This window comes from Cebidichthys violaceus, unplaced genomic scaffold (assembly GCF_023349555.1).
Source record: "Cebidichthys violaceus isolate CVI_PGR_0920_01 unplaced genomic scaffold, fCebVio1.0.p SCAF_14, whole genome shotgun sequence".
In the NCBI taxonomy this organism is placed as follows: domain Eukaryota; kingdom Metazoa; phylum Chordata; class Actinopteri; order Perciformes; family Stichaeidae; genus Cebidichthys; species Cebidichthys violaceus.
In genome coordinates this window covers 9,458,691-9,475,083 of record NW_027176307.1, presented here as the reverse complement: position 1 = coordinate 9,475,083, position 16,393 = coordinate 9,458,691, and the positions used below count along the sequence as shown (strand labels likewise).

The 16,393-nt window shown below is 41.8% G+C and overlaps 1 protein-coding gene across 4 annotated transcripts in view; it reads right to left on the bottom strand.

Annotated features, from left to right (window-relative positions):
• cd2ap (CD2-associated protein) overlaps positions 1-16,393 on the bottom strand; it is a 54,322-nt gene that overhangs the window by 3,214 nt on the left and 34,715 nt on the right. For 3 of the 4 annotated variants that reach the window (XR_011102781.1, XM_068708744.1, XM_068708746.1), the window contains exons 11-18: positions 15,780-15,816; positions 13,057-13,119; positions 9,328-9,478; positions 9,037-9,146; positions 4,037-4,161; positions 3,081-3,167; positions 362-558; positions 5-68 (exon numbers count right to left, since the gene is read on the bottom strand). Coding sequence is in view for 3 of the 4 variants with exons in the window: in XM_068708744.1 (XP_068564845.1) it covers positions 5-68; positions 362-558; positions 3,081-3,167; positions 4,037-4,161; positions 9,037-9,146; positions 9,328-9,478; positions 13,057-13,119; positions 15,780-15,816 (834 nt within the window). In the remaining variant the exon portion in view is untranslated. The remainder of the gene's footprint in view (positions 1-4; positions 69-361; positions 559-3,080; positions 3,168-4,036; positions 4,162-9,036; positions 9,147-9,327; positions 9,479-13,056; positions 13,120-15,779; positions 15,817-16,393) is intronic. The other variant, XM_068708745.1, reaches the window with a different exon arrangement.

Sequence of the window (16,393 nt, the reverse complement as noted above, 5' to 3'; positions counted from 1 at the left end):
TTACCTGCAAGGCCACGCGCTTCAGCCTCTCCTCATCCAGCTCTGATCGCAGCTCCGCTATCTCTTTCCTGGAAACAGACACGCACACAAACACACATATAGACTCATTAGCGCAGCATGTATAAAAAGAAATCCCAACACGGTCGTGACGGCAGCTGTTGAAAACACCAACAGAACATGCAGGTGTCCTCATAAAAATACATACTCATCTGTGTTTATTATCTATACCAACCATTTACCTAAGCTACTTTGACCAACCACAGACGCATTCGGGCTGAAAGTCGCTAACTCGTTAAACTGAAACACAATAAAGATGGTGAAGCTCCATAACCCTGCTCCCATCTACACTGAGCTGCATTACATTTGCTGGGCCTTGAGCAGCTCCACGGACATCAGCAGCTCCTTCATCTGGCTCCTCAGCTCGTCCAGCTCGGCGCCGGGCTCGTCCGGCTCCAGACGGGCCCTGCCGCCCTCTGAGCTCGGGGCCGCCGCGGGGCTCGGCTTGGCCTCGGCAGGCCTGAGGGGTGCCAGTGACTGGGATAAGGTGTTCGTGGAAGGCTGTGAAGAGCAAAAATAAGGACGAAAAATACAAGACAGAGTCAGACAGACAGGGATTTGCCAAATGTGTGGAATTCTTCTGGAGCAGCAGATATTCCCTTCTTTGGTTCACAGATCATCGTTCACGTTCAGACTCATCAAACTGTTCAGTGATCCTTTGTGCAGAGCTTGTTACAAGGCAACTGTTGATTTGCAATGACTCTTTCTTGAGAGGGAACAATGTCCGGAATATACAGCATGCGGGTGACACATCCTTTCACATCGTTTCCACATCTTTCACTTCATTTCTGGCATCACTGCACTCTCAAACTAGCATTCACCTTTGAAAGACAACTGCAAATTAAAGGATATTGTTGGGCTACAGTGCATAGACCTCTCATCACTAACGCGTTTTCTGATCCCACGCGGCACCGAACATTCTCTGTCGATGCTTTTATCACATCCGTCACAAGTCAGTGTCTCCGGAGAGAAATGCCTCGATCAGAAATAACAATGTACGCGCCGACTTCACCGATACTAGAAGCTAAGCTTATTGAGGCGTTATCTCCGTAGGCACTTCTAACCGCACATGTCTCCTGCTGTCTTTATGTGGTGAACTTAAAAAGGTTCTCTGGAATTTTGGACCAGTAGTAGCGCAATCTTTTCAAGTGTGGGTCCCACGAGACAACACAGTTTCTCGGTATTCCACTGTGCCACAAAAAGCAAGGAAGAAAAGGAATGCTAGCAAACAAACAGGGATTACAATATTAAAGGAATACTTCTCTCACACAATGTATACCTGTATATCAAGTACTCGCCTTGTGTTACCTTCAATGATCAAGGAAATCGTAAACAATAAAAGAGACATCTTAGAATGAGAGAAAACAACTTGTGAATTGCCACACTGTGACCGTGTGAAAATGAGTAAGTGACTGGAGAGCAGTACGGTTTAGATTTACTGTTCTTATATGTTCACACCAGGCCTTTTGTTTTTTCAGATTCTATCGAAGTCATGATGATTATAGTTACATGTTTACCAGCCTCAAGGTTAAAGTTGCTCTTAAGAGCAGTTTATATATTGACTGTATCCAATATCGTGTTAAGTCATACTGTATAGAAATATTTTTGCTTACGTATAGTGAATAACATAAATATCACAAATATCACTAATGGATTATTTCTCTTATTCAGAAAGAGGTATGGCTCGTTGTAATAATGTTTAAAGGGATCCCTTCAGGACCGGTAACTCTCTCAACATACATGTGACTGTTCCTTTAAGACACCCAAACGCATCCTTGACGAAATACACAGTTCACCTTTAAAAGGAAGCGCCTGAAATTGTGCGTTTTTATCCTTTAATTGGTCTGCATCTACATCTTTCATTTTAACATTGTAAACACCGATTGCAGGTGGAGCAGTCCTGGAGATCCCACTGTGAACAAGAGGGTGAGGAGAAGGACACACACACACACACACACACACACACACACACACACACACACACACACACACACACACACACACACACACACACACACACACACACACACACACACACACACACACACACACACACACAGGTTTGGTTATGAGTGCTTCGAGCTAAGCTTTTCTCCGCCTGCTTCTTCTGTCTCTTGTGTTTGTTTGTTTTGAACAATAGATGATCTGCAACCCCCCCACCAGCTGAATAGCCAGGTCTAATTGGTCTCGGTTGACCATGACCAATCCAGACTAGATAGCATCTGAGGCAATTACTGAAATGCTGACTGAATAGCGGGCGGTGGTCCTCCCCACGGTCACTTCCGTCACACCGCGGAGGACTGTGTCACTGTCGGAAAGGTGCCAATTAACCAGCTCGTCTTTCATGTTGTTGATATATTGTCCCTGGAAGATGCTCAAAAAAATCATATGTACATTTGCTCCATGCTTACAACTATTACTTTCACAATAGATCATTGTGACAGTGGCGTGTGATTAATCAATTAATCGTCAGGCCTATAAATTGTATAAAGAAAAGAAAGAAAACCTGCAAATATTAATATTTGATAAGTACCTGCGTTTCTTTTGTTTCTCCACACAGTTATTCATGTTTTCCCTTCAATTCGTCACCCGTCTGCATCTACAGTATTTCATTAGAACTGCCCTGGTGGGAGATCCCGCTGTGTACCATTCCACATATTTCCTTTCTCTAATATGGCTTATCTGGGGTTGTTTTTTATTGTCTTCACAGTTTCCTTTTTTTTTCTTCTTCTGGCCACTGCTGATTTGTTAGGTCTGTATTTATGATTTCTGGGGGAAAAATGGACAAAGAGCTTACAAGCTGCAAAACCGTGGTGACGTCCGTTCCCCCTCGAAGACATCCAGACCATAATAACACTACTTTGGAAGCGATGAAGTTGGTCTTTTCCACGAAGGAGTGCAAATTAAAATGACAACCCTACATTTCAGTGAGGAGGAGAGGAAACCGCATGGAGAGGTCTTCACTGTGGCTCACAAAGAATTATTATTATGAATATTATGTGAAAGATGGCGCTCTAAGTTACCTTTCTGGTTTCTGTCAGCTTTGGTTTGGCGGCGGCATCCTCCTCATCGAACTTGAAGGACTTCTCCACGCTCACCTCCTTGGTGGGCTACGAGGGAAGAGTTTGATTCATTGTTTGAGTCACATTCACTTTACGTTTGACTTTCAGCATACAGCTTCCTGAGAGGCAGACCTGACCGATGGGGAACTTGATGACACTCGGGTTAGTAACCGTCAGGAGTCACCATCCCCGGTGACTCCTGACGGTTACTCTCACACAGTGTGTGTGTGTGTGTGTGTGTGTGTGTGTGTGTGAGACAGAGAGAGCGATAGAGCATGAGCGTGACAGAGGGTGAGTGAGTGGAGGGGTGTGATGGGTAACAGAGAGCCGAGGGACCTCAGAGTGAAAATCTATGGAGTGGTACATCCATTTCAGAAGAGAGCGAGAAAATAAGATTAAAAAATAATAATAACGTATTTTTGGCCGATGAGCCAGACAGTTTTTGATGGTAGCCTTATTAGTGTTTATAACCTGTTGATCCAATCTGAAAAATGTAACTTTCTTAATTAAAGTAGTAAGTGTAGCCTCATGAAAGCTGTCTTTGAATATGAAAGATCCATTGTGCAAAAATATGAAGTTGATGGTCTGGTTGAATTACTACTGTAGAACAAAGAATAGACTCCTGACTTAGCTGTTACAGAATTGACGTTGATTAGCTACAGCTGATTAATTTGATGCCAGCTGTGTTTTCTCATTTCAACTGGAGAAAGCAACATTTATCAAAAACTAAATCATAGTTTTAGGTTATGATGAATAATAAAACATTAAATAGATGAAAAAAAGGTTTGTTCAGAAATCTTGTCAAATGTCTGCACTGAAAGCCACGGCGAGGCCTTATCCTACACATCCTGACACGTAGAACATGACGGTCATGATGGGGCTAGTTGCAAGTTGCCGAGGTGCTTGTGTGCGCTCACCGAATGTCCTCCGCCAAACTGGGCGGGCAGCCTCCTGCCAGGCATCTTTGGTCTGTTAGCAGTGGGGTGAGAGAGCTTCTCCGAGGAAGACGACAACTCGTCAAAACTTATCAGATCTGCTGGGGCTAGATGGGGGAGGCAGAGACGGAGAAGGAAAACGGATGAGTAATGGCAACATCAACAGGGTGAACTCGCAATCTCATTTCATTCCATTTGAATGTAACCTTGTTGCTCGTGAACAGCTTGGGCAGCAGAAAAATAAGCCTATAGCCCTTTAAACTCTTAAGTCTCTTATGCCATTGGTCGGAGTGAGTGATGACGTTACGCCATTGGTCAGCAAAGTTTAGGCACAACTTAGGCTAGGTCTGGTCCGTTTCACAAAGTGAAATCAACCACACAATGACACTTTAAATGAGTAATCCAGATCAACACAAAAAATTGAAAAAAGTATGTTTTCAGATTGTATTTGAACACGTCATGATACAATTTTTGTTACTGTTTGGAGCTTGAACGCACCGTAACGTAACTCAATGCAACCTCCGTACCTTAGCGGTTAGCTCCGTAAGGAGAGACTGTGTCACTGTGATTACTTTGAGCAGCATGTTAATTAATTAATCAATACATTATGTCGATGAAGTTAGTAGATCCAAATGTTACTATGCTGGTAGCTTTGTTATTTAGCCAAGCAGGACTGTTCTGTCCACCGGCTGCTAATAGCTAATGTTAACTAGCTCTTCTCTTGCCAATCTGTTGCTCACTATGTGGCATTATCAGGTATCTGTGACTAAAAAGCATGAAGGCTGATCTCCTGATCACATTTTTTTCAGCCCCATATAAACTTCACATTTATTTTTCACTTTCCAAATTGGACAACTGCATGATTTATTCCACTCGCCCAAACACAGAGTCTACTTGCATTGGAAAGCGTTAATGTCGAACCCTGTTCAAGTTCTAAGTGATTTAACTCATGATCAAGTGGGTATCGTAGATACCGTACGCAATATATTTTGTTTTTGTGGTTCTCTTAACCTGGAGCCTGTAGAGGCAGAATGTGTTGTTTTTTTTAGTTTTTTTTTTTTACTTGCACCAGGGTCAAATGTCACTTGAGCTGGGAAGTATTTATGGAAGTACTTCAGCAATGAAGTAGACGAGCTTGAACATTGGTGTATCAGTTGGAAAATACACAAACTAGGTTCCTTTAGTATGCGTTGGTACGTAAGCTGTTGCTGCACCAATTCTTTGGACGTATTGTCAGAGGCCATGTTAATAGCTAGTTAACATCAGGTACTTTCTCTCTGGAACAGCAGAATTAGCACAATGCTAAATGCTACAAGGCATTCTATTCTATCTGGTGCAAAGCCATTTTACATCTGAACACATTCTCAAGAAGCGGTTTCTCAGTGCGATGTGAAAATGAGACGTGCGGAATACGGGAAATCTGAGTGCTAATTTTCCACGTGACGACTTTGCACACCGGGTCCGGTGCGAATTGTCCGCGTTGCCCTGTTCCATTTTCATCAAATTATAAAAAACGGTTTGACATAACTTCATACAGAGCCAGGCTAACTCTTTTATTTTATTAACAAGATAAATTCAGCACAACAGAGTAAACTTGAAGGATGTGTTGAGTTTGCATCAATAGGAAGTGAAAATTTCTGCAGATCAGAAAACAGGCTGATGTCTTATCAATTCATAAAACATACTAAACTATAAACAGGGAAATAAAATAAATAAAGGCTGCTGTTAGATGATTTACAGTACACATTTAAATGCAACTATACGGTAATATGACGTTTGTTTATGAGCGTGTGCATATGAGCACAACAAACATAAACAGAGGACAGAATGAGTCATTTCCACTTTGTCTTTATACAACTTTTGCGGCCGTTGTGTAACAGCACTTTGCAGCTTCACAGTGACAAACCTGCTGCAGTCAGAACAGCATCGCATGTGACTGCAGGCGAGATTGGATTTTCATGTTCCAATGCGTGCGTGTGTGTCAGGATACCAGATTGAGTGGTCTGGCGTTTTAGCGACTCTTAGTCACCTCTGCACAGAACCTGTCGCAAACAGAGAATTCTCTGGTGGGGAAAAAAAAAAATCCGTCCTAGTTGTCATTTCTTTGGACCCTTTCCCGCCCCCCCGTTTCTCTTCCCCCCTGTGCTTCTGTTCATCACTGAACGCCTCAAAACTATTCATCTATTCAATTACTGTTTACACCACATCCTGTCTTTTTTTTATTTCCCTCACGCTTACACTGAGCGCTGCTTATGTCGATTGAAGCTCTGCGTGTCTTCCCTCACGTCTTCTGGCATTTTATTGAAGGCAAATTTGCATATTGATGCACAGCTCATAATGTGCAAAAGCCTGACGGCTACAAACTGCTGATTGACAACGTTTCAACGGTCGACGTGAGGGAACTCTTGGTGGGGAAAAGTTCACGAGGAATGTGTCTTTAAACTGGTATTATAGGTATTCTAATAGGTATTAATCTTCTACAGGGCATCTAAACCTAAACTACAGCTCTGAAATAAGTTTAATTAATTTTGTCATCGACTATTAAATCAACAAATACATTACATTTTACATTACGGCCATTTAGCAGACACTTTTATCCAAAGTGACTTACAATTCAGTATCTATCTACACATCGTAGACGCAGCTACGGGAGCAATTTTGGGGTTAAGTGTCTTGCTCAAGGACACATTGACATGAGACTAGTGGAGCAGGGGATCGAACCGCCAACCCTCTGATTGAAAGGCGGCCCTGCTCTCCACTTAGCCACAGTCACCACATAAAACCACTTTGGTATACAAATAGATCTTTGTATCCATAAAACTAAATGGAAACATGTAACCTAGATGAGAATGCCTGTGTAATAGAGTAGGGAGGATTGTTTTGGGGATAACATTTGTTATGTAAAAACAGAAGTTGAGTCTGTGTGTTCTGGAAGAAGAGAGGGTTGTTACCGATGTCACGTCTCCAGCAGTGGAGAACTCCCTCAAGATTGCCTGACTCCACGTACTTTAGTATTATAGAACTATAGCATGTTTTAAGCGCTCCCGCTTTTTTCCAAATTAAGTAGAATGTTTGTGTCGTAAACTGTGCCGTCCACCTGCGTTGAGTTTCACCCTTGTAGTAATTCTTGCGATTCTGAGTGGTAGAAGATAAGGCTTTGTTTGTCCTCGTAGCGAGAGCCTCCGCAGACTCGCCATGAACGGAGCCGTTTATACTTTTATTATACTCTGAAACGCCAGAGGGCGTACAAAGAAAAGGAACTGTGAAGAATCACACAAATGTAACCCTGAGATGTGCCCACAGACTGTAGGTATCACTGGCAAAAGCCATAAACCAACCTCCACAATGCAGAGGAGGGATTGTAGTTATCTGTAAACTACTATTTCACATTCATGCACTACTGTATTGCCTTCATACAAGGCTTGTAAAGAAAGAAGTCAAGTATTAAATGCAAATTTAAAGAAACAAAGATTGAATATTCTGTAAACTATTTGATTTGACTGCAAAATACTGTTTCTAAAGCATCTCAAAACGAATTGGCCTTTGTTGTATAATCCCCAGACATGTACATCGTGTTTTTATCAGTTAACCATCTGTGACAGTCACGTGATCGTGCGGCGCCAGATAACAAAAATGCCTCGCCTCTCGCCGGCTTCACTACACAGAGTATAAACTAAGCTTAAGAGTCACAACTCTTATGTGGATCAAAGTTTCGTATGAACCAGGTTGGGCTGATGTTTTCCGGTCCCAAGTGAGCATTCTGAACCTAAACTGAGCCCAGTTACTCAGCTCAGCAATTTAAAAGACTACTTATGTTGCCTAAAGCAGAAATTCTCAAACGGCGTGTGGGCCACAGGGCGCCACCTGGTGTGCCGCAGAGGTACTGCCAAGTGGTTAGATTAAATCAAAAATGCAATAATTTGGTAATTTACAAAGCTATTAATGTGCTCAAGAATTCACATGAATGCATTTTTAAAAAGTCAAACTAAAATGCAGAATTTAAATTTAAACAAAATGTTTTTTTAGGTTTTTTTAAACAAAACACAAAAAATGTAAACAATGTACCACGTTACAAAAAATAAGGGAGTAGTAGTAGGGAATAGTAGTAGTAGTAGTGGTATTAGAAGCAGAATATACTGCAGGGGCAGATCTGGGTGCTGCATGGCTGCCGAAGTCTCGCACGGCAATGAATATTTGTTGCTGATGTTGGTTATGGGAGTTCATTTGAGGCCTGGAATCCTAGAAATCAGCCTGCGAGCTGTCACACACAAGCGGTGCTTGTTGTCTCAGCAAACACCATTTGGGGAAGTAATCCATTAACTAGTCATGTGTCCTTCCGTGTCGAGGCTTCGAAGCCTGTGTCGAGTAATCCAGGAAGATTTTGGTGAAGCGCGTATCGAGGCTTGTGTCGATGTCGTATGCGGTGACGTTCGAAGCCTCGCGAGCCGGCTGTACCACGTGACTGATTCAGGAAATGGTTCGCTGGTTTGCCGTGTGATTCGAAATATGAGGGGCAGCGAAACGCAATGGACCCCCCCCACATATTTTGTGGCCTTGGGACTGTATTGCACATTTGTTTGCAATCTATTCGAGCATCACAAACATCATTCATTCATTTATTCAATTCAAAGCTTCACACACCAAAGCCATGGTGGCATTATAATCACTCTGCCCGTTTTACATTTATTGTCCGCTTGATAGCGCAGTAGAGCAAATGAAGCACCATGAAGTTTCGGCCCATGAGTGAAGCAATTGGATGGAAAGCTTTAATGCTTCATGAAGCTTCATCTCGCCGTCACTACGATTAACGGCTTTTGGCCTAAAAAAACTGATTGAAAACTACTCATTTCGTCTCACTGGTGGAACATTCCGTTTCACCCCGAGTGTGTTTTGCAGTTCAAATAATCAAGATTTCGACATAACAACAAGCAAAATAATCACCTCTATTATTTTGGACTTTGACATCTGGAGGCTGTACATACCCATATCCAAGGACTTCTCCCCCCAGTCTCCGGACAGCGTTTTGGGTTTGGTGGGCAATAACGGCTCGAAGTCGGACTTTGGTCGCGTGGAAGGCACCTCTCCATTGTGCCTGCAGACAAAGAGGGGGAAACTTTTTCAACATGAAATTACTGTACTCCTGAGAGTACATTCATGTAAAAATTGCTGCTCACATCAACACACAAGAGACAGGACTAATAATGGTACACACGAGCAGATGCTGGACTGACTGCTGAATAGACACAGGGGACACGCGGCCATAACGGACTCACTTGAGGTTCGGCGAGGGAGCGAGAGGCTTGTCCGGCCTCTTCGGGAGGAAGCCTCCTGGCCTGCCTTTCCCGGGAGGGGGGACCGGCTTCTTGGGTGGGACCACCGGCGCCGCGGGCTTGGATGGTTTGTGATCTGGCGCGGGCCTGTCAACTGAAAGCAGAGAAAAGAAGAGGTGAGACAAAGATGTTGATGAAACTGTGAATGATAAAAGAGAAACAAAGAGGCAAGAGGAGAAATTGTACACATACTGAAAATGTCATTATGGAAGATTGACACATTTCACCTTCCTGCAATCAACTCAACAATGATGCACAGGAAACCGAGGCAAATCCTTGCCAAGTCTAAGTCTCTAAAAGTAAATTTGTTTTTGTGCAGCGCTGAAGCGACAAGACCAAATGGATGCTCAACAAGCTTATCTGCTGATAAAGGTTTGTTCTCAGCTGAACGTCTCGTCATCAGGCAGCCGTGTTTCGTTGTTTTGAGTGAGATGACTAGTGCACTGGCCGTTCAAAATGTGTGCCTCTTCTTGTCTCCGGGGGAAGTGAAAAAGAGTTTGATTGTAATCAGGCGGAAACCTCTGGTTCTGTCGAGTGAAGCTGATGCAGAAGTGTTAAAACCTGCATTCTCTCTACTGACGACTCCTCTGGTTGTATAGAAGTCTAGTCTAAAATGACTCTACTTCTCTCTTGATTTATTCCCTCAGTAAACATTGTAAACATGAGTTTATGGTCTCAATCTATAGTTTCAAGTCTTCTTGAATACAGCATGATGTTCATTTAGTAAATTATGGTCCATTTAGAGTCAAACAGACCATAAAGCAGGGGATGCTTTAGGGCGGGCTTAATGTGATTGACAGGTCGCTGCTGCTACCAGAGTTGTATACAGCGTCTCTACGTCACTCTTCCGCATTCCAAAGATGGTAACTTCCGGTCATCGGATGCAAACAATTATGCACTATGAAAGTGAGTTAATTTTATTGTGTGAACTGAGCAAGCTCTTGTAAAGTGTGAGTTGCGCATCACTGATGGATGAAATCACTCTGTGGAGCCCCAGCAACAGCAGTCAAACACACTGGAAGTATGACATAAAAAGAAAAACAGCATTTGAAGAAATCTATTGTACTGCTTTATGACGGTCAAACCATTGTTTTCTTTTTTCTAGTGTTACACAAGATAGAAATAGCCTGCAATCACTGTTTGACTGAATTGATTTATCACTTGAGCATGAGATTGGCTTACTGAGAGGGAATTCGTTTGTCTTCACTAAAACAAATAAAAATACTGCAAATAACGGTCAATATTTTTCCGTTTTGAGATCTGCTTCATTGAAAACCATATTCTGACGGTGTCACGTCAGAAATCTGAAAAACGTTATTAATCCGATGAACACGAGTCCAGAACACATCTGTTCATCTTATATTGTACAGCTTATGTCACATCACATCTATAACTGATTTTTATGCTCGAAATGCTCCATAATCTAATTTGCATCTGAAAGTGGGGCTTGTTTAATGTGAGGGAAAAAAATGTGGATGAAATGAGTGATGTTATCTGACATCGCCGAGGGTGCAAGTTGAAAATGACATAAATGAAATTGCGGGTAATAAGCTTCACAAGCTGGCAATGAGGACTGACGGCTAAAGGGTTAAACCTCATGTTAGAAGACGGTGAAGGAGGAGAGAAGATACTTTTTTTCTCTGCTGTGAAGGAAAGGTGTAACTAGAAAACTCAAGGTTGCTGACAATTCTTAACATCTAGATTAAAGCTTAAACAAGGAATTGTATGACATGAGATTAATTTTGTCAGTAACAACAACCTCACAGTATTAAATCACATCTGAAATAGTGGTGAGGTGAAAAAGATGCGACACCGACACAGCAGTATAAGCAAATTCTTGCAAACCCATTTACACACACACACACACACACACACACACACACACACACACACACACACACACACACACACACACACACACACACACACCTGTACTTCTATCTTGATGAGGATCTTGATTGAGATAATGCATTCCCTATTCCCTTCCTCCAGCCCTAATTCTAACCTGAAACAAGCTTCAGAAGAAGTGAGGACCAGCCAAAATGTCCTCACTTTCCAAAATGTCTCGACTCAGTTGGTTAAAAACAGGTTACGGTCCTCATTATGTATTAAATACAAAACCGCACACACACACACACACACACACACACACACACACACACACACACACACACACACACACACACACACACACACACACACACACACACACACACACACACACACACACAGAGCTCATTTCCTGTGCGATCCAAAGTAAGATAGAAACTGCACATCTGTCTCCTTACCAAGAATGACTCAGAGCTCGCCTCGACATGTGATGCGTTTAGATAACTCAAACCAACTGACCTCAAGGTGTCAGCGCTTCCTGCAATCACAGAGCGACCGCCACAGAGGTGTTTGTCGAAATGTGTCACTTCTATTTCTATCTATCTCAGATTAATTTGCTCCCATACTTCTTGTGGCTTTACAACAGGGGTTTTATTTTGTATCATGTGTTTTTAACATATTGGAAATGTACTTAAGTACAATTTTGAGGTACTTGAACTTCACTTGATTACTTGTTTATGCTTCTTTATACTTCAGGAGATATAATTACTTTTCAGATTAAAATGTTTCCATTAAAATCGTATGATCATTTTAATACAATGTTACATTTACGTAAAATCCAACAATCAAGTGTAACAGTTTTCTTCTTTCCTCTTCCATTATTTAATCTGACGACCCTTTGGAGGGGCCCAATTCCGAGGCTGGACTAAATGGATGAATTGTATTCAAAACATAGACTGTATATAGGAAGTGGACTTTGTAACAGTGACATCAACCATCGGTTTATGGACTACGAGTTTGAAGCCTCAAGTTCGGCACTTTGACCGTCGCCATGTTGTTGTTTTCAACCGGAAGTGACATGAGGGTGGAGCTATGTACAACCAAACGCTGAATAAGACTTTTGTAGGCAACCAAACTTTTATAGTCAACTTTCACGAACTAAAAGCGACCTGTCAATCACTGCGCAGCCCCGCCCTAAAACATACCCTGCTTTATGGTCTGTTTGACTCTAAATAGAGCATAATTTACTAAATGAACATCATGCTGTATTGAAGAAGACTTGAAACTATAGATTGAGACCATAAACTCATGTTTACAATGTTTACTGAGGTAATAAATCAAGAGAGAAGTAGAGTCATTTTAGACTAGACTTCTATACAACCAGAGGAGTCGCCCCCTGGTGGACAAATACAGGTTTAAGTCTTCACTTTTCAGAATCGGCAGTTGCCACATGATATAAAATAGTTAAAGCTAGCTCCAGCTCAACCAGCTACAACAGTAAAAATTCTGCTTACACATTGATGTCACAAGGGACATGTTTCTAACGAACCACTACTTTTACTTTTGATGCTTCTTCCACCACCGGGTAAGAAGTCACAAAGGGAAGAATGCACAGTTGAATTAAAATGAAACAGAATGGCTCCTGGTTAAATGGTTCCCCATCAGGTCGATAGTGGTGATACGGACCACAGCGTGTGAGGAATGGTGTGTTCCACATTTACAAAAAAAGAAAAAAAGAAGGTCAAAGCTTCTAACGCGAGATGCAAAGGTGAGAACGACGTTGAGAAAAGAAGAGGATAGAACAGCTAAGGAGGGTGAGGAAGTAAAGATGGACAGTCCTACCTCTGTCCTCTGGCTTGATGGGATGAGGCTTCTTGTCGGCGCTGGGAACCTCCGGCCTGAGAGCTGAAAAACGAAACATGGTCCACAATCTGTCCGAACACAACTGACTTAAGACTCACCAGACAATGAGGAGGAACACACACACTTTCACAAGTACAATTGCACAAAGAAAACCACCGGGGACACACACACACACACACACACACACACACACACACACACACACACACACACACACACACACACACACACACACACACACACACACACACACACTATACTACGCACTGAGAGACAGTTGCAAACACACAGATTCAATATGCATCTCTGGCCCACACTGTACTGTGCATGTATAGCTGCATGCACTCGTGTGTGTTTTTTCTGTGCATGGACACACATTCATAGATTTGTCAGAGAGAGACACACCAAACTGCAACACATTGTAGTGGTGTAGAGCTAGTGAAGGCAAATGCTCCACAAATACTTCCTGTGCAGACAGGAAAACGATGATGCAAGTGTGCATTTTGCAAAGTGCAGATCTTGGTGCCGATATGAAGCGCTTGCTGCTTTAAGGCACTAAGGGAAACAATCATTGACTTTGGCTGATTTCGCTTGCATAACATGTTTTCTTTCAGACAAGTGGGGTGAAAATTAATTTCACTACTTTTGTCTATTTGCCTCTGTAGATTTTGAAAATGAATATAACATTTCAAAGAAATTGCAATACAAAAAATAATGGTCTTACTCAAAGTAATCAACTGGGGAAGTTTCATGGTGATATCAATTAGTTAATTTTTTTTTACCCTATTCTACCTATTTTACAAAACAAAATCTTTAAAAGTTTGAACTTTTTTACAGAGTAGTTTGTTAATTCTTTTTATCTCTGTTAAGAGAATTTTCTAATTTATGTAGTGATAAAAAGATTCCCTCAGTAAAAACCTTTGACTCTGATATGTCAACAAAATGAAGAATTTTTAACCTGCTTTATCCAAAGTTCAGATTTATGTTCTGGAAATGTATGCAAATATTTGTACATATTTAATAAGATAATGCTTTATGTCCATATATTGTCTTAATGTAAGTAAACAACTGTGGAGGTTTCATGGTTATATATATATATATATATATATATATATATATATATATATATATATATATATATATATATTCACATTTTTACTCTATTCACAGGTAGTGTCTCCCCTCAACAGCAACACTCCACCACCATTAAAACTATGCTGCCTTCTACTTCCATGTGTGATGAAAGAAGAACTGCAAAACACTTTAAGTGAAACCATCGCGTAAATCTGGAACAGGGGCTTTTCTTTGAAACGTTCCATGTACTCATGCATTTAACGCTCGGTCCTCTCTGTGAATTGTACTCATGTGGTAACCATGTGCCAGCAGATAAAAAGAAAGAAAAGCCCTCATCGACCTCTGCATGTACGGTCTCCATTCTCCTGGTGAACCGCTCGGCTGACAGAATGTTTACAGGAACTTAAGTAATGCGATTACTGGCCGTTTTCTGCCCTGATCGGATTTCGGAAACATCATGCAAAAGGGAACACAATTTGCTCGTATCGGGTAAAGTCGGAGGTTCCCAGCCTCTTTTCTTTTCATGTACTGTTTCTATCCTGACACTGGTCTTAGGGGATTGGACATCTGGTTACTATAACAACCCCATTTAACACGTTAGCACTCCCCTACCTGCTCTGCAGAAAACATCAAACTCAAGGACACGGCACGTGCTGAGCTGACGTGATCAAACACTGATTTTACTGATGTTATTACTGTGGCCACAGAGATGGTGGTGGAAACTACTTCACACCACCATCTCCTCGATGTGACCAACCCTAACAAATGGATAAGTGAGCCATGAGAACCAACGGCAAACACACTTTAAACTCCATAAACTAACGCAGCATCACACCCGTGTCTCAAATTAAAAGCCCCAAATTGTGTGCTCATACATGCTCCGATTTATTCTGGGCATTAATAACCAAAATTATTTTTTCAAAACGCTGTGTTTGCAAAAACACGAGTTGCATTGCATGCTGTCTCATGTAAACTTACAACTAAGCACATAAAGTGAGAGAGAAGAAAAAATTCTGGTGACCCATTTTCTAAGTCTGAGCTACATTTGAAGTTCTCTCTCCTGTGTTGATGAACAGGTGAACACTTTTCTAAGTTACTTTTTCCATCTGTCACACAGGTGGGAACAGTTTTCTTCTGTTGTAATACTCACAAGAGGCTGCAGTGCAACACTACTCCATGTCCTAATAGCACTAAACACTTCTACCTGGTGAGTTTTAAATTTCTCCATGGACTCTTTGGTTATAAACATTATTAAATTGGCTCTAAAGTGACATTAGGGAGAACATGAATGCTTTTGGCTCTATTTAGAACACGGTGTAATGGTGCACTTCAGCCTCTTGTGGCTGAAATGAGAATTACAACAACAAACGTCTTGTTTTCGCCTGTTCTTTATTCATCATAATTGAATTCTGACTTGGTACCTGTCTTAATACTTTGACTTAGCCTAGTTGTTTGATCCTGCTGTGGCTGTGCACACTCTGAAGCAGTCTATCAAGGTGACTGCATTCAGTATCCAGTGAGCTTTAGTTGGAGAACCAGTGTGTTCCACAGCACTAATCAAGGCTCACCATTCCCTCACACTCCCCACTGAGCTGGAGGCGTTTAATGAGGCATACGTAGGTACTTACCTATGCTTTTTGATGGCGGAGGTGGCTTCTTCGGCTTCTGACAGGAAGAGAGGGTGAGAGAGAGAAAATAGGTCAGAGTGACTCGCATCTGTTCTCACAATTGCAGAAATCAAAAGCCAGAGGGAAGGAGAAAAGGACGGCAAATTAAGGTTTCGGTCTTAACGCAGAACATTAATAACATCCAAGATCCCAGCCTGGAACTTAAACCTTTAATGGTTGGAAGATTGCAAATTATTTTCGCATACAGTACAAAGGCTGGGTAACAATTCACTAATACAACAAAGATCATATCATGTAATACACATGCTGTGGACTTCCACCATCCACCAGCCTGTATCTGAAGAAGCTTTGCTATTTGAATATTCAATAACAACAATGTTTGTTTTTTATCGTTTCGATCCTCCGTAGAGAGAGATTGCAGACACCATGGCAACAGCAGCATGAAAGGGAGGCGTCTCCACTTAAAGAGCGGCCCGTGACTGGATCAGACTCTTCCAGAAGGTCAGCTGCTTTTTGATCAAACTGACAAAAAGGCGGCTTATCAACACCTTTACTGGCGCTAAGCAACTATTCACTGAGAGTGCTCTTGTCCAGAGTCCTTGAAGGATACACAC